The sequence below is a fragment of the Ranitomeya variabilis genome, chromosome 3 (genome assembly GCF_051348905.1).
Source record: "Ranitomeya variabilis isolate aRanVar5 chromosome 3, aRanVar5.hap1, whole genome shotgun sequence".
Taxonomy (NCBI): domain Eukaryota; kingdom Metazoa; phylum Chordata; class Amphibia; order Anura; family Dendrobatidae; genus Ranitomeya; species Ranitomeya variabilis.
This window is the reverse complement of record NC_135234.1, coordinates 153,971,953-153,990,814: the sequence shown is the minus strand read 5'-3', so window position 1 is coordinate 153,990,814 and position 18,862 is coordinate 153,971,953. Positions and strand designations below refer to the sequence as shown.

The window sequence follows — 18,862 nt, the reverse complement described above, 5'->3', positions numbered from 1 at the left end:
AAAAATGTGACCATAACCCTTCATGCCAGTGTATTAAGATCAAGTAATTCACATTAAATACCACATAAATCTGCTATGAAGATCCGTGAGTCATTTGTTATTGGGTTTCACTGCTGAGGAACTTCAAACCGTAAAACTGTATTAACGTCATTTCCTCACTCTACTAGAAATGTAATCTGTTGAAAAATGAGTACCTGTGTCTGTGTTCCCTAACCGCACTCATGAAATTGACACTACTGTGAGCAATAGCCTCAGCGGTGATATGACTCCCACAACACGAGCCAGATCTGAGGTTCGATTTCATTCTCTACACTTTCTCTTATTCATATCTCTCTCACGCTGGCCCCTATGTCCCAGACGCTAATAACCATTGCCCTCATCATTTCCTGCTTTAACCCTTTCTAACCCTTTACAACAGTTTCACATGACTGTAATACATTTTAGCATCTGTGTTATGCACGTGACACACTCACTTCTACAGTAACACTATTTTCATACAATAAAACCGCAGCAGGTCCAGGTATTGCTGCATTTTGTCATCTTTTTCCACACCTCGGACGTATAAGTCAAGAGAATGTTCTTGCGTTTGGCAAGAGAGCATCCCTTTAGCCTAGGTTTGGCTAGAAGGCATCAGCATAGCTTTTTGTAGCTTTTTTTTTTTTTTTTCACTACAGGAAAATGCAGCCTTCTTCACTTTTCTTTTTTTGGCAATATATCCCACTATATGCTTATACAATGGGAGACAATGCAGCCATAAGTCAAAGGTAAATGTGCCTTCAATGTCGGTGCAAAACAAGGGACCTGATTCATCAAGACCAGCATTGTTCACACCGGTTTGGAAGAGAAAGGGTTCTGAAGTGGCCTCTGGGAGCCTCACCACACATCTTACTCCAATCCATATGTCTGAAGGATTCACCCCCTCAGTCCACTATGTATCTTCAGCTCCACCTGGAGCTACGTCTGGAGTCTTTCCTCTCCAAACCACAACACAGAGGAAAAAAACAGTGGCTGTAATTTAACATCCCAGCAACACCCTTGAGGTGGAGATACAGTGAGTAGGTGTCACGCCCATCTCTTACCTACTCACCTACAAACCCATCCCACAACATGGTTTATTAACTCCTTCAGCACCTAGCATGCTGAAGAGAAACTTATGGGTTTCTAGATCAAGGAAGAAAGCAATCTTCCTTATTTGCATGTGCAGCAACATGCACACCCCCGCAGAAACCTTGCACACCTAGACTCCCACACGCTCTCTAACTCTATCCTTCCACTGGCATCCATATCCTCATTCCACGACACAGACACTGTCACTGCTTTCTACAATGCCACTCTCGCATCAGCTATTGACACGGTCGTCCCTCTCATTCATGGCAGAGTGCGACGTATCAATAGACAACCCTGGCACAATAACACCACTAAAAAGCTCCGGCAACTGTCCAGGGTTGCAGAGCGGCATTGGAAAAAAACACATTCGCACTTCACTGCATTCAAACAGGCAACACTCGCTTTTAAATCTGCTCTCACCTCTGCTAAACAGGCCTACTTCACAACCCTTGTATCCTCCCTATCCTACAACCCCAAACAGGTATTCAAAACCTTTAACTCTCTCCTCTGCCCCCCACTGCCCCCTCCAGCCTTCCTCATCTCTGCTGAGGACTTTGCCACACACTTTAAAAATAAGACCGACCTAACAAGGCAAGTCTTCATTGCTCAACCACCACAACCCCTTTGTATACCAGACCAATGACCAAACCCCATAACCTCCCTCTCCAAGATCACTGAAGCGGACTTAATTGTCTCCTCTCCAAATCACACCTCACCACCTGTGCGCTTGACCCCATCCCATTCCACCTCCTCCCCAACCTCACCACACTTATCCCATCCCTAACCCACCTCTTCAACCTATCACTAACTTCTGGCACCTTCCCTTCTGCTTCCAAACATGCCACAATCAAGCCTATCCTTAAAAAGCCAACCCTCGACCCAACAGCTATGTCCAGCTATCGCCCAATAACGCTGCTCCCAATCGCTTCCAAACTCCTGGAGCAGCACATCCACGCTGAACTTTCCTCCCACCTCTCATTTAACTTGCTCTTTGACAATCTACAATATGGTTTCCGCCAGCATCACTCAGCTGAGACAGCCCTGACCAAAATCACTAATGACTTACTTCCAGCCAAAGCTAACGGACAATACTCTTCTAGACCTGTCCTCTGCTTTTGACACAGTTGACCAGTGCCTCCTACTACAGATCCTCATACCTTTCTAACTGCACATTCAGCGTCTCCCACTCCCACACTACCTCCTCATCCCACCCTCTCTTTGTTGGAGTCCCCCAAGGCTCTGTTCTAGGACCCCTACTCTTCTCAATCTACACACTCAAAGTCCCATGGATTCCAGTACCACCTTTATGCAGATGACACTCAGATCTACCTTTCTGGCCCAGACGTCACCTCTCTGCTGTCCAGAATCCGGAGTGTCTATCAGCCATATCCTCCTCCTTCTCCTCTCGCTTCCTCAAACTCAATGTGGACAAATCTGAACTCATCATCTTTCCTCCATCTCATAGATCTTTCATACATGACCTATCTATCGCAATTAACGACATCACGCTTTCCCCTGTACCAGAAGTCCGCTGCCTCGGAGTAACCATTGACTCTGCCCTGTCCTTCAAACCGCACATCCAAGCTTTTTCCACCACCTGTCGCCTCCAGCTCAAAAATATCTCCAGAATCCATCTTTTCCTCAACAGTTAATCTACTCATCATCTCCCGCCATGACTACTGCAACATCCTTTTCTGTGGCCTCCCTGCTAACACCCTTGCACCTCTCCAGTCCATCCTTAACTCTGCTGCCCGACTAATTCATCTCTCTCCTTGCTACTCTCCCACTTCCCCTCTCTGCAAATCTCTTCACTGGCTCCCATTCCCTCAGCATATCCAGTTCAAATTACTAATAATGACCTACAAAGCCATCCATAACCTGTCTCCTCCATATATCTCTGAACTAATCTCCCGATATCTTCCCTCACGTAATCTCCGGTCCTCCCAAGACCTCCTTCTCTCCTCCACACTTATCCGCTTCTCACCCAACCGCCTCCAAGACTTCTCCAGAATATCCCCCATCCTCTGGAATTCTTTGCCCCAACACATCCGACTATCAACCACATTCGGATCCTTCAGACGGAACCTGAAAACCTACCTCTTCAGGAAAGCCTACAGCCTGCTCTGACCCCGCTGCCTCCTCACCACTACTGAAGCCACCGCCTCACCAACACCGGAGCTCCTACATCCCTCAACCTATTGTCTCCTTCCCCACCATCCTGTAGAATGTAAGCCCGCAAGGGCAGGAACATCACCCCTCTGTATCAGTCTGTAATTGTTAGTTTGCTTACTGTAAGTGATATCTGTAATTTGTATGTAACCCCTTCTCATGTACAGTACCATGGAATAAATGGTGCTATATAAATAAATAATAATAACAAAAATAATAATAATCTTTGTAACACATATCCCCCTCATATACCATGCCAGTGACCCTGTTACAATGGGAAAATAGTTTTAAATTGGAGTAGGATGATGGACTGGTCTGGTTGCACCTCCTTCAGCAGCCATTATATGGACTGGAGAGTTCTGTAGTCTATAACAGAGGTCCCCAACCGCCGGTCCGCGGACCAGGACCGGGCCGGTGGGGTTTTGTAGCCGGTCCGCGGCGCCGCTGACAGCGGCTAAACACGCCGGTTGTGCGGCTTGTCACACTCCAGCGCCGCAGCGTTCGTCACACTCCAGCGCCGCAGCGTTCGTCATTCCCCCTTTGGTGGGCGGCCGTGGAGTTCGGGCGGAAGTCTCCTCCCCCTCATCCGCCACTCCCTCCTCCCATCTCCCGCTGTACGAGCAGGGCGGGCGGCTTCCACAGCCCGCCATGTATTTCCAGAGTCACCATGGGTGCCTGTGCGTGTGTGCGGGAACAGCGGGCTGGGCCCCTCTGAATGAAGGTATTACCGGCGGCTGTGCAGGGTCCATGTGTGGGGAGCTGGGGTATAGAAGATGTAGCAGTGCTGAATATTTTTTTGGTGATATGATTTCATGAAGTGGCCATGAAACTTAATAAATAACAAACTCAGCTCTGCTACATCAGTAAAAAACCAATTGATTAATCATTAATCAATTGGTTTTTTACTGATGTAGCAGAGCTGAGTTTGTTATTTACTGTTTGTTACTCATGTGCTCTCAAGAGAAGTTATCGGTCCACACTGCACTGATAAAAGTACCACAAAGCTTTAGCATGAGGCCAGATGTAGCAGAGAGGAATGTGTCACTTGTAGATTTCATACACAGAGTGATTCATTTGTCGGGTTTATGAAACACTGAACACAGATGTAGCAGAGCTGATGGTGTCACAGCAGAGTACATTCATTAATCATTAATGAATGTACTCTGCTGTGACACCATCAGCTCTGCTACATCTGTGTTCAGTGTTTCATAAACCCGACAAATTAATCACTCTGTGTATGAAATCTACAAGTGACACATTCCTCTCTGCTACATCTGGCCTCATGCTAAAGCTTTGTGGTACTTTTATCAGTGCAGTGTGGACCGATAACTTCTCTTGAGAGCACATGATCAATGACTAACACAGGTCTGCTACATCCGCACCGCCGTGCCGGAGGAAATGTTATGGAATGATCAGGAAACTGTCAAGGAGCGAAAGAAAAAGAACAAATCCAGCCCTGCTACATCTGAGTTACAATATTATTAGTGAACCATCACACAGCAGAGGGTTCGTCATAATGTATCAGTGCAGGATAGTTATAATATAAGCTCCATCCCTCCATAACCCCACCCCCATATGACCAAAGCCCCGCCCCTGCCCCACCCACACCGGGCCATGGAAAACTGGTCTTGCTTAAAGCCGGTCCCTGGTGCAAAAAAGGTTGGGGACCTCTGGTCTATAAGGTAGGCTGTGCAACAAGTGCAGAAGATCCTATAAAACATATGCAATAGAAGTGCCACAAAATCAGGTCCCCAAAACATCTGCTAAAATAAAGTGATCAATCCCTATACGCATTAGATAACTGTGGCCCAAATGATCATTCAGCTGACCGCTATCTCTCCCAACTCACCTATATACAGGAATGTTTAGCGTTCTTTTGTTCCCAAAGAAGGAGCTTTTCCCATCATTCCTTGTGTTGTGCTGCAAGCCAGCAGTGAGCACATCGCTGTAACTCAGTCTAAATTTCTCCCACTCCCCTCCCAGCGCCACACACGGCCATAACACGATCTCCTGTACAGAAACCCATTTTCGGGGAATAGAAGCAATGCACAAAACACCAGAACACAGGCACTGGTAATGAAGATTATCCCTTACTCCCCCTCACTGACTGTTGGACAGATGGGATGAATTGACTGGATGAGGAGAGACTGAGATAGGAATATATTCATATTAATAGAGGAAATTCTGCAGGGTATATATACATTACATAGGGTACAGAGTAGGGAGAGTGTACATATGTAAGTACGACCTGCTATATACAAATACAAGGAAGAAGTGGATCTTCAGTGATGCCCCCTCTGCATGTTCTACATACTAGTTATCCCTGAGCTAGTGGGTGGAGACTAGCCACTTTGATGTCTCACATACACAGGCATAAGTTATTCCTGCTCTTCATTCTCTGTGTAGTACATGTTCAGAAGCAGCAGCAGCATGGATGACATTATGCAGCAGTAGAGAGCAAAGTAGCTGTGCATCCAGCTCTAGGCTGAGATAAATACAAGAAATTATTTCTCCCTTTACCTGTTCCTTCCCTATAATCATCCCTCCCTCTCCCATCACCATAGGCAGCTGTAATCTGACACCTCAACAAGCTGGCAGCCCACATTGTTTTAACTAAGACACATTTTGGCAGTTTTTACAGTTAATAATGAGCTCTGGGGTCAGATGCAATGACTCACAAACAGAAAGACACATATTTCTCTGATAAGGTTTATCACACTGTGTCGTATATTTGCTTGTACAATTGATTAATGCAAACTGTATTGAAACTACAGTGACTATTTAATCCTGACAGTGAATCTGAAGCACTACATAACTTACCGTAAGCTGTATTCACACATAGCCATTTAACATGTTTTTGCATTTTTTTTCACCACTTAAAAATAAAAAATAACCTATGCATGTTTGGTACCTACAAACACATAATGGCTATTGATGAGTGAGTTTGTTTGGAAAACAATCGCCAAACATAAATTCGACACGAATATGGCACATTTGGATTCGTGATCGGAAACCCAAGCAAAATTATATCATTAAAAAAATCTCAACATTCAGTAAAATTTGCGCTGCCACAAAAATATTTTCAGCACTTTAGCAACAATAATGGTGGTGTATCCTGAGTGTTTGGCACGTGTTTGATGAGGGGAGGGGGTTTGCAGAGCTCAGAGACGCGGCGTTCTTGTAAACACTAATTTATTTATTTTTTCCTTACTTTATGTGTGCATAATGCGGCTATCCAATCGGGTCAAAGGAAACATCCACAATGTCCTGTCATTGGCTGCTGAAATCACATGTCCGTCTCCATATACAAAGAGGACATCTTGTTTTAGCGCCATTTTGAAACTTTAACAGCGCAGAGAGGCTGCTCCTGATGCTGGCATTGTTAGCAGAAAGAGTTTAGTTAGCTAGGCGGTTGTATATCAGTCAGATAGCATAGCCAGCTAGAGTCCAGTATGGGTGTTAAATTTACCTTCCAGCATTTTTTTTTTTGCCATTACTAAGGTTCACAGACAAAGCCAGCAGGGCACATGTCCTACAAATGTGTTGCACCTGATCCAGAGACCACCCAAAAATTCTTCTCTTCCTAGTGTCATACGGTAGGGGACCTGACTTTAAAATATTTTTTAGCATCTAGTGTATTATAGGGGTCTGGTACAGAAGCCACCAAAAAATTATTGTGTTCCTAACATCATACAGTAGTGGACATCTGACTTTCAAAATGTTTGTAGCAAATGTTCTTTGTCATACAGGCCTCATACACACTCAAACAATTCTTTCTCCAGTGACTAACGCTATACAGCATGGCATATTTCACCTTGGATTTTACGGTGGCTTAAATTCAGCTGTTTGCAGAGGTGGTGCAGAATTTAAAATCCAATTTTTTGGTTGCAAATACCGTGCTCCTACCACAGTATCTGAGCAACACGTCTGGGAAAAAGCGTGGACGTGGTGGAAGGGGAATTAGGCTTGTTGTTCAAGGTGTACGTGGGGTAAGTGGTAAGGATAGTGAAAGCACTAGTGAACCAACAACGTCACGTCCTATGCAAAGACATCTGCCAACTTCTCTTACTGGACAGGCTACTCCACTACCTCTATTTGGCAGACGCACAGCGGTACACCTTGTTGATGAGGCCAAGAAAGAGCATGTGCTTGAGTGGATAGCAAGCGCAGCTTCAAGTGGCCTCTCCTCCTCTTACTCCACCTTAACATCACACCCAGTATAGTCCACAGAGATGGCACCCAAATTCCCCTTGCTTCCCCCCGCATCCCAACTCTTCAACCATACAACTGACTGTATGGAACCACAGGTGGGCGAGTCTAAAGAGCTGTTCACACATTCTATGCCAAAATGAGTACTTGCTTCACAGAGTCAAGAGGAGAAAATCTGCACCAATGTCCAATATTTTTCTTGCTTAGAATTTTTCTAGCTTCGTCCTGGGGCAGGACGAAGTAGGGTCTAAACAGCATCCTGACCCTCGTCATCAGAAGTTAACCCCTGGGGGGATGATCCTGATGAGACTCAGATATCTGAGGCTCACACGAGCGGAACTGTGCTGTCAGGGCAGGAAGAGGAGGAGGGTGACTCCAAGGGCGATGAATGTGATAATACAGAGGATGATGATGATGAAGTGTTAGATTCCAGTTGGCGTGAATATAGAGACACACAGCTGAGTAGGTCATCTGAGGAAGAAGACGAGGAGGTCAAGTTGCACTGTACGTCGCAGACACACAGTGATGCAGCCATGACGAGCGATGCATCCTCAGCCACAACTGTGGCTGAGACCAGCAGCGCCCGAGGTTTGCAGCTTGAAGGATTGACAGGGATTACCTAGCCTGGGCCTTTTTTGACATTGCAAAGGATGAGCCAACTCACGTAATCTGCCAACTTTGCAACAACAAAAAAACTGAGTCGAGGTAAAAAGTGCAATAATTAGACTACTACATGTATGAACCTTCACATTCACAATCAACATGCATTACTCTGGAATCCCACTGCGCACAAATGCGGACCAGCGGACCTCAACAACCATCAGTCGCCCCATCAATCACATCTGCTGCTTCTTCCTCCTCCTCTGTTACCGTGCTAACTATTGATATGCAAGTGTTCGAACGCAGAACCTTGGGTTCTTTACCTGCTCCAGTCACGATGACTGTGAGCCTGCCGTCAGCTGTAACGGAAGCGGACATACCTGCTGTTTTTGACTGATCTCAGAGAACGAGCACATCACAGCTATCTCAACCTATCGTTACATCTCCACCTGCACCTCTCTCATGGTCCAGAAGTTTGTCCGGTTCACCGTACTCCGGCCCTCTCTCAGCACTGCAGCCAGTCCACGGTTACACAGTTATGGTCACGTAAAAGATTGTTTCCTCCTACGCATGACAAAGCTAAGAGGTTGGGTGTTCATCTGCTGGATTGGGCGTAGTGGAAGACCTATCAGTCCATATTATACTATTTTTACTGTGTTGAAACTGATGCCATTTCTGTAGTGTATGGCCCTCATTTGTTTAAATGTGACCACTCCTGGTTGGGTGTCCATTTGCTGGATTGGGCGTAGTGGAAGACCGGTCAATCCCTATTATACTATTTCTACTGTGTTGAAACTGATGCCATTTCTGTAGTGTAAGGCCCTCATTTGTTTAAATGTGACCACTCCTGGTTGGGTGTCCTTCTGCTGGATTGAGCATAGTGGAAGACCTGTCGGTCCCTGTTGTACTATTTCTACTGTGGTGAAATTGATGCCACTTTGGTATTGTCTGCCAATAATTTTTGGAAATGTGAACGCTCCTGGTTTGGTCTCTTTTATGCATGTTGCCTGTAGCAGTAGGCCTCCAAGACCATCTGGTCTCCACCTCCTTGGACTCAACTACCCGTGTTCCTATCCTTACATATTTCTGACAAAACTGATATTTGTAACATCTAAGTAGAGCTATGCATGAAAGCAGGTAGAGGAGTTGCATGTGGTAGAAGGGCTCCCAGCAAAGGAGGCCTACACCAATCCCTCACCCACCTCATCTTACTGTGACGTTCAATTGAAAGCTGTAAATGCTGTCCCAGATCCCCGATACCTCACACCTGGCTGACTGCTGCAGTGCCATGCTACAGTTAGTACTGTGGGTGATTTGAGGCCACTTTCCTTGTGTATGTCCCTCATTTGATGTGTTTTGGCAGTATTTGGGCCCATTATAAGGTGTTGTGCATGCATTTGTTTTTGCCTCCCATTGAGATGAATGGCGTTCGGTTATGTTCGGTGAATATTCGACAAATTAATCAGGGAATATTGCAAATTCGGCGATCGTAATCCGAACAGAACACTGAAATATTCGCTCATCTCTAGTAATGATCTGGAAAATTATAATGGCAGATCAGTTTTAGAATTTGGAGAACATGGTAAAAAATAAAAAAAAAACAGTTGTGGAATTGCACTTTTTTTGGAATTTCACCGCACTTGGAATTTTTTTTACATTTTACAGTACACGATATAGTAAAACTAATCATGCCGTTCAAAAGTACAACTTGTCTCGCAAAAGAAAAGCCCTCACATGGCCATTTTGATGGAAAAATGAAAAAGTTATGGCTCTGGGAAGCAGGGGACAAAAAAACAGAAATGCAAAAACGAAAATGGGCTGCGGTGTGAAGGGGTTAAACACCACTCCAGCTTTTGCTTTCTTTTTTCAGTGCTGGAGTGGTGCTTCAAATGTAAGTCCCCTACCCCCAGTCATATTCTCACCCCCCAGCATCTTCATCGTTTTTCGGTGCTACGCCGGTCCTGCTGCGCCCTCTTGTGAGTGTAGCTTCTGACTGGCCGGAAGTCATAGACTTGTATTGAAAAGTGACCTCCATGCCAGCTCCATGAAACACTGGAGCAGCCGACAAGTCACCTTTCACTGGAGACTGACAGGAGCGACACTTGAAAACGATGAAGGAAGTTCCAGGTGAGTATGAGACAGGGGGCAGAGGAATTACATTTAAATCACCACTCCAGCGGTACAATAAAATGAAACACTGGAGTGGTGCTTTAAGGTGTGGCCTACTTGATCGGCTGAGTCTACAGCACGTTTCTCCATCAATGCTTTCCGGAGTTGTCAAACAACAACCTTCAAATTCAATAATTTCATTGAGTTGGATAAAACATATTTCAATTTGCAGACAGCTGAATATACACAGCTTTGTAATAAACAGAGAGATGTTTCTATTAATGAAGTTATCTTAACATAAAACTAGTGACATGCTGCTTATGAAGCATCTGTATAAATGATCAGCAGCTGACCTTTACTACTACCATGCGCGGCTCCCACTGAGCTCTGCAATCATGCAGGAAAGCTAGCCTTTCCCTAGCAATTTCCTCTGCCACACCCTGACCTTGAAACCTTTATAAATCAGGAATTCCTGCAAGAAACAAAAATCTGCTACAATAAATGTAATAGAAAATGACATACTGGTGCATAGCTCATTAAGATACAGCCCAAATGGGCAAAAACCTGATAAGTGTCACTTTCAACCATAAGAGAAACTAGGCAAACGGAAGTAATGGGTAATGTCAGAAGCAAATCCTACGAGAGAGGTCTGCTCCTGAAAAAATCACTATAAAAGTCATTTCTATTTTTATTTCTATTTGTACTGCTGTACATATGTTCAGTCTTTTCAGCAGTTTTTCCACTTTGGGTTTTGAAAAATGACTAGTCGGAAAAAAATTAATAAAGGTCATGTCTAGAGATGGGCGAACACGAACAGTAAAGTTCAGCATCTGTACCGAACACCTACTGTTGGGGCACGGAAACTGAACACCGGACTTCACCAGGAAGTCAGTGTTACTGTTAGGGTTTGGCCCCCGAACACTGGGTATTTGTTGCGCTTTCATGTGCTGTAAAATCATCACCACCGGTCAGACAGCCACGGTCCTCACACTGTCAAATGACAGCGTGAGCCCGCAGCTGTGATCAGAGGTATAAAGTTTACCTCCTGCCATTCGTGTTGGCTAATGGGACTACTGCTCCCATCTGCTGACACCTGCTGCCGCTGATAACATTGAGAGCAGGAGCAGCTGATGGGAGTACTCATCAGCTGGCTCCTGCGATGTAAGTAATTTAGAAAGAAAACAAAATGTTGCCTCTCATGGTGCAGAGGCGAGTTCACCACAATTCAAATTCACTGCAGTGAAAGTCTCCCTGTGAACTCGCTTCTGCACCGTAAGACTTTTTCTCACGATGCAGAGGTCACCACTGCTCATTTTCCGGTTGGGAACGCAGCCTCAGTAACGGGCAGTAATGTCGATGACGTCACTGCTAGTCATTGACACTGTGCTCCCAGCAGTTCATTCCCCAGTGGTTCTCAGTCTGGACAGTCACATCTTGGCACCGTCCAGGTTGAAAACTGTTTATCCCCCAGACATGAATTACGGCACGGGACAGAACGTCGGACAGGTGAGAAATATTGTTATTTTTAATTTTTGTTTTATTACAGGTGAGTATAAATGTGTTTTTTATTTTTAAATAAAAACGTAAAAGTGTGTTTTTTTTTATTTCAAATAAAAAACTTTATTCTAGCTGTGTGTTTATTTACTATATAACTATAGGATTAGGAATGGATAGGTGTCTTAAAGACGCCTCTCTATTACTAAGCCATCGGCTTGAGGTCACCTGGCAATACAAAGGTGACATCAAGCCCACAAATAAGAACCCCACTTGCCACCGCTACAGGGCAAGTGGGAAGAGCTAGGCAAAGCGCCAGAATTGGAATCGAACAGATGCGTCTTTTCTGGGTGGCTGCGAGCCGCTATTTTTAGGCTAGGGGTCAACATCCATGGCCCCTTACCAGCCTCAAACTGTCTGCTTTAGCTTGGCTGGTTGTCAAAGATGGGAGGGACCCCATGCAGTTTTTTAAATTATTTATTTAAATAATTTAAAAAAAAAAACAGCATGGGGACCCCTCTATTCTTGATAACCAGCCTTGCTGAAGTTGACAGCTGAGGGTTGCAGCCCCCAGGTGTCAGTTTTGCCTGGCTGGTTATACTCTCATCAGCCGCTCCTGCTCTCACTGTTAGTAGTGGCAGCAGGCATAGGCTGATGGGAGCAGTAGTCCCATCAACTGACACCAATGACTTGAGGTAAACTTTATACCTCTGATCACAGCTGCACACTCACGCTGTCTTTTGACAGCATGGGAATTGCAGCTCAATGACCAGTGGTGATGATTTTACCACCGATCAATCAGAAGCAGTTTTTGCCGTGCTTTCATGCATATGACAGCGTGGCAAACACTGAATGTTCGGGCCCCCCATTCAAGTGAATGGAGTCCGGGTATTGTTCTGTCTCTAATCTTCCCCTCATCTCTAAAATCCTTGAACGCCTGGTCCACTCCCGTCTTATCCGCTATCTCTCAGATAACTCTCTTCTCGACCCTCTACAATCCGGTTTCCGCTCTTTACATTTTACTGAAACTGCCCTCACTAAAGTCTCTAATAATCTACTAACAGTTAAATCTAATGGTCAGTACTCCATGCTAATTCTCTTGGATCTCTCCGCAGCATTCGATACTGTGGACCATCAGCTCCTCCTCACTATGCTACACTCCATTGGCCTCAAGGTTCTCCTGGTTCTCCTCCTATCTCTCTGGCTGCTCCTTCACTGTATCTTTTGCTGGTTCCTCCTCCTCTCACCTTCCCCTTACTGTTGGGGTTCCTCGAAGATCAGTCCTAGGTCCCCTCCTCTTCTCTGCGTATACTGCTCCTATTGGACAAACAATCAGTAGATTTGGTTTCCAGTACCATCTCTATGCTGATGACACCCAAATATACACTTCTTCTCCTGATAACACGCCTGCCTTTTTAGAAAACACCAGTGATTGTCTTACCGCTGTCTCTAACATCATGTCCTCCCTCTATCTGAAACTGAACCTGTCAAAAACTGAACTCCTCGTGTTCTCTCCCTCTACTAACCTACCTTTGCCTGACATTGCCATCTCTGTGTGTGTTTCTACCATTACTCCCAAGCAACATGCCCGCTGTCGTGGGGTCATACTTGATTCCGAGCTTTCATTCACCCCTCACATCCGATCACTGGGTCGCTCTTCTTATCTGCATCTCAAAAACATTTCTAGAATTCGCCCTTTTCTTACTTTCGACTCTGCAAAAACTCTTACTGTTTCACTCATTCATTCTCGTCTGGTCTATTGTAACTCTCTACTAATCAGCCTCCTTCTTACCAAACTCTCCCCGCTCCAATCTGTCCTGAATGCTGCAGCCAGGATCATTTTCCTCAACAACCGTTGGACCGATGCCTCTACCTTGTGCCAATCATTACACTAGATACCCATCCACTCCAGAATCCAGTACAAAACTATTACCCTCATCCACAAAGCACTCCATGGCTCAGCACCACCCTACATCTCCTCCCTGGTCTCAGTCTACCACCATACCCGTGCTCTCCGTTCTGCTAATGACCTGAGGTTAACATCCTCAAAAATCAGAACCTCCCACTCCCGTCTCCAAGACTTTTCACGTGCTTCGCCAATTCCTTGGAATCCACTACCCAGGTTAATAAGATTAATCCCCACAGTTTTAAGCCCTAAAAAAGCATTTGTTCACACTGGCTTACCGCCTCAATGCATTAACCTAACTATCCCTGTGTTGCCCATTCAAAAATCTTAACCAATAATCAGGTTCCTCGCAACATGTTGTCATATGCTTTATGCAGTAAATAGCCCTCTGTGTCTGTTCTGTTACATACTTAGGCTGTTTAACTGGTTCATGCAGCTTTACATGAACACCCGATCCTTACACTATGGCTGGTCCGAACAACGAAAGCAATTGTTACCATCCACCTCTCGTGTCTCCCCTTTTCCTCATACACTCACCGGCCACTTTATTAGGTACACCATGCTAGTAACGGGTTGGACCCCCTTTTGCCTTCAGAACTGCCTCAATTCTTCGTGGCATAGATTCAACAAGGTGCTGGAAGCATTCCTCAGAGATTTTGGTCCATATTGACATGATGGCATCACACAGTTGCCGCAGATTTGTCGGTTGCACATCCCAAAGATGCTCCATACAAGGCAGGATGGATCCATGCTTTCATGTTGTTTACGCCAAATTCTGACCCTACCATCCGAATGTCGCAGCAGAAATCGAGACTCATCAGACCAAGCAACGTTTTTCCAATCTTCTACTGTCCAATTTCGATGAGCTTGTACAAATTGTAGCCTCAGTTTCCTGTTCTTAGCTGAAAGGAGTGGTACCCGGTGTGGTCTTCTGCTGCTGTAGCCCATCTGCCTCAAAGTTCGACGCACTGTGCGTTCAGAGATGCTCTTAGGCCTACCTTGGTTGTAACGGGTGGCGATTTGAGTCACTGTTGCCTTTCTATCAGCTCGAACCAGTCTGCCCATTCTCCTCTGACCTCTGGCATCAACAAGGCATTTCCGCCCACAGAACTGCCGCTCACTGGATTTTTTTTCTTTTTCGGACCATTCTCTGTAAACCCTAGAGATGGTTGTGCGTGAAAATCCCAGTAGATCAGCAGTTTCTGAAATACTCAGACCAGCCCTTCTGGCACCAACAACCATGCCACGTTCAAAGGCACTCAAATCACCTTTCTTCCCCATACTGATGCTCGGTTTGAACTGCAGGAGATTGTCTTGACCATGTCTACATGCCTAAATGCACTGAGTTGCCGCCATGTGATTGGCTGATTAGAAATTAAGTGTTAACAAGAAGTTGGACAGGTGTACCTAATAAAGTGGCCGGTGAGTGTAGATTGTAAGCTTGTGAGCAGGGCCCTCACTCCTCATGGTATTTGTTTTGAACAGTGATTATTGTTATGCTGTATTGTCTATTGTCTGTACAAATCCCCTCTATAATATGTAAAGCGCTGCGGAATATATTGGCGCTATATAAATAAAATTATTATTATTATTGATCATGGCTTCTCATTTAGGCCGAGGTTACATGCACCGTCACAAGTCCCATTACCTGTCCATAAAGCATGACAATGATGTACTCAGGTTCAATCCCAATACAACACGCAAATAATTATAAAAATACATAGAAAGAAGAATCAGGTTGATTATACTAATCACACTCTGATCAGAGATACAATTTTCTTGGAGAAGTGGAAGATGGGGGGAAAAAAAAATGTCTCTATATTCTCCTGTCAGTCCATGAAAATCGTACTGCTCTTTGTTGTCTTCTGAGTGCAGTCCAATGTTTTCCAGCAATTCATTGACTTGAATGGCTGAGTCCAATCTGATAATCTGATCCAACTCGTACATGCTGCAATTTTTTTCCTAGGACCGAATTGGTCTGAGGAATATATCAGATATATTCCCCATAGGATAAGATTGGTCCAAAAGCGATCCGATGTTTTGTTGGTTCACACTCAGTCTGGAGCCCTTAGAGTCACTAATATTACGCATTAAAACAGCGAGTGCTCGGATAATGAGATAATTTATATAAAGCATTTTCAATTGTTCCTCTTAGTACAATTTTTAGACAGCGCATTCTCTCTCCTACGCAATACCATAATAAGGAAAATGCTGCCAAAAGCTCAACATGTAGAATACACATATATATGGGATCAGGCATGAGATGTGCAGAACACTAGAAACCATTGTGCAAAAACTGTCTAATAAATTAAGACTGTGGATGAATAGTTTACCCAAAATAAAATATGCTTCCTTAAAACTGATGACAGAGTCAACGCCTTCCACTCCATATGCTGTTACAAATCTTCATTAAAAAGGCCTTGTAGTGTAAAATGTGTTAGTCCTTCTAAGGGTGCACTCACATCTGTGTATGAAATCAGCGAGAGCAATGTGAGAAAAAATTTAATGGATGTGCCTTTTCTGGGGTGGCTGAGGGCGGATGTTATTAGTCTGGAGAGGGCCAATATCCATAGCCCCTTCCCAGCCAATTAATATCAGCCCATAGCTGTCTGCTTAGCCTTTGCTGATTATTAAAAATTGGGGGAACCCACACCATTTTTTGGGAGTGCCCCCTTGTTAATAACCAGTAAAGGCTAAGTAGACAGCTGTGAGCGGATATTAATAGCCTGGGAAGCTAAATGTTTATTACCCCCTTCCCAGACTATAAACAACAGCCGGCTTTCTCTCGGCTGGTTAAGAGAAATAAGGGGTACCCCACACCGTTTTTGCTTTTATTTATTTAACTATTAGCTAAATACATGTACAGTAAGCTACGCATGCACTGCACTGACTATATACCTCACTGACATCTATATAGCGATGGGCCATACATAGGGACGGGATGGGATGTGCACTTGTCAGTCCCCACTAAAACTAAACAGAGAGAGAGTAAATGGACGGGGGGAAACACTTAGCTTGAGAAGACAGCTGAGATGTCACACCAGCAATCCTCCAAGGGTCCTCAGGGAAGACACTAACCGACTGCTAGAACTTCCAACAAGACTGAGGCAAGTATGAGATAACACCTGCACCATGCTGCAGCAAATGAATATATCAAACCTTCAGCACAGGTGTGTGATTAGCAGCAGAAGGTAGGGGTAACTATTGGAGAAGGATATCACTCCATAACAGAGATACAAAAATCAAGAAGGTGCTTCAGCTAAACGTCAAGACCTTCTACAGCGGGATTCAGGATGACTGTCTGTCACACCTGACACACCCATGACAGCATGTCAGACTGATGCTAGGTTAGGAAGAAACTCACATTTGCATAGGACTTGCATGTCATACAGATGCTAGGTGAGAAAAATAACGCATTACACTCTGACACTCTTCAGCTTTTCGGGATGAGAATTTCTGCTACTTTATATACTCAGATGTGAGCGTACCTTTAATGTGTGGGCTACTTTTATGATTAGATACTATAATCTAGGACCTTTATGTTATCATATTTTCTTCCAGTGGTAAGCAAACTCGATCCCTATACTGTCGAGTGTGTTCCATTTAAATCCTTCAGGATAAGTGCTGGTACAGACGAGCCAAGTGTGATCTAAAAAAACTTCGGGTCACACTCAGACCAATGTTATGCTGTGCACATGTCTGATTTTATTCCTCGGACAGAGCTGGTCTGGGGAAAAAAAAAAAATCACAGCTTGCCCGAGTTTGATCTGATATTCGGATAACACTCGGTCATGGAAGTCAATGAGTCCATGGAAACCATCAGACTGCGTTCGGATGACATCTGAGTGCAGTTTGATTTTCATGGACTGAAACAATAGAGAAGATGGAGACATTTTTTTCTCCATCTTCTCATTGAGAGAATCGGATAACACTATGATCATGCTCAGATTAGACTTCAATCGGAGTGTGATTTGCATAATCGACCCGATTCTCTCGGATGAGAATATACGGTCGTGTGACCCTAGTCTAATTCCTATTAGTGATGAGTGAATATAGTCGTTACTCGAGATTTTCCGAGCACGCTCGGGTGTCCTCCGAGTATTTTTTAGTGCTCGGAGATTTAGTTTTCAACGCCACAGCTGAATGATTTACATCTGTTAGCCAGCATAAGTACATGTGTGGGTTGCCTGGTTGGTAGGGAATCCCCACATGTAATCAACCTGGCTAACAGATGTAAATCATTCAACTGAGGTGAGGAAAACTAAATCTCTGAGCACTAAAAAATACTCGGAGGACCCCCGAGCGTGCTCAGGAAATCTCGAGTAACAAGTATAATCGCTCATCACTAATTCCTATGAAATAACAGGAGACATCAGGGCAAATTTTTTTTTTCATATTAAATATTTAATTTGCTACATTTTTATACGGTGCTGGAAAGATCATTTTAATTTCTCACCTTTTCTTTGCTTCCTCGTACTGCCAATTAAGTCTTACTCTGTCCACCAATTTTGCTTTATCATCAAAGCCATACTATAAGAGATTAAAAAAAATTCTAATTAAAGATAATAGAAAATTAAAAAGAAAAAATATAGGGACCGTTATCCCAAATGAGTTAGGATTTACTTTACCTCTCCGATGTTATCTGTTTGTGAGCAGGCATCGCAATATTGCTGAGGTAAGCATTCATTGAGTGAGCTGGAATTATGATGAATGTTGTGCACAGAGTCGGAGATGCAGCAGCTGTTTCTGAATCCATCAGTCAGCTTAGCCAGGCCCTGTAAGAAATAAATAAATGGTTGTTGGGCCTGACCTCCATGCTAGAAATGAAAAAAACAAAACAAATAAAAAACAACACAGTTCTGCTATTACAAAGTCAATAAAATAGCGCCCCCAGTGGCGGGCTTGTGCTATAAAATGGGAAGCTATTCGCCTTATGCCTCTTTCACACTTCCGTCTTTTAGCTCCCGTCGAAATCCGTCAATTTATGGAAAAACAGGATCCTGCAAATTTTTCTGCAGGATCCTGTTTTTTCCCATAGACTTGTATTAGCAACGGATTGCCATCCGTTTCATCCGTCGTGCACTGGATCCGTCAGAAAATTGCTGTCCGTTGGGTGGAGAACACGTTCTCTCTCTCTATCTCTCTCGAATTTTCTACATTCAAATTCAGGCAGCCCCTAATTCAACGTATCCATCAAAAAACTGGATGCGCTACATCCGTTTTCCACTATTTTTAAGACATCCGTCGAAACGTCGCAGCAACGCATTC

General features: G+C 44.3%; 1 protein-coding gene across 2 annotated transcripts in view; it reads right to left on the bottom strand.

Moving 5' to 3' along the window:
• The window catches only part of WWC3 (WWC family member 3), a 187,119-nt gene that overhangs the window by 50,874 nt on the left and 117,383 nt on the right, over nt 1-18,862 (bottom strand). For both annotated transcript variants that reach the window (XR_013223763.1, XM_077294744.1), the window contains exons 7-8: nt 18,223-18,369; nt 18,051-18,124 (exon numbers count right to left, since the gene is read on the bottom strand). Coding sequence is in view for 1 of the 2 variants with exons in the window: in XM_077294744.1 (XP_077150859.1) it covers nt 18,051-18,124; nt 18,223-18,369 (221 nt within the window). In the remaining variant the exon portion in view is untranslated. The remainder of the gene's footprint in view (nt 1-18,050; nt 18,125-18,222; nt 18,370-18,862) is intronic.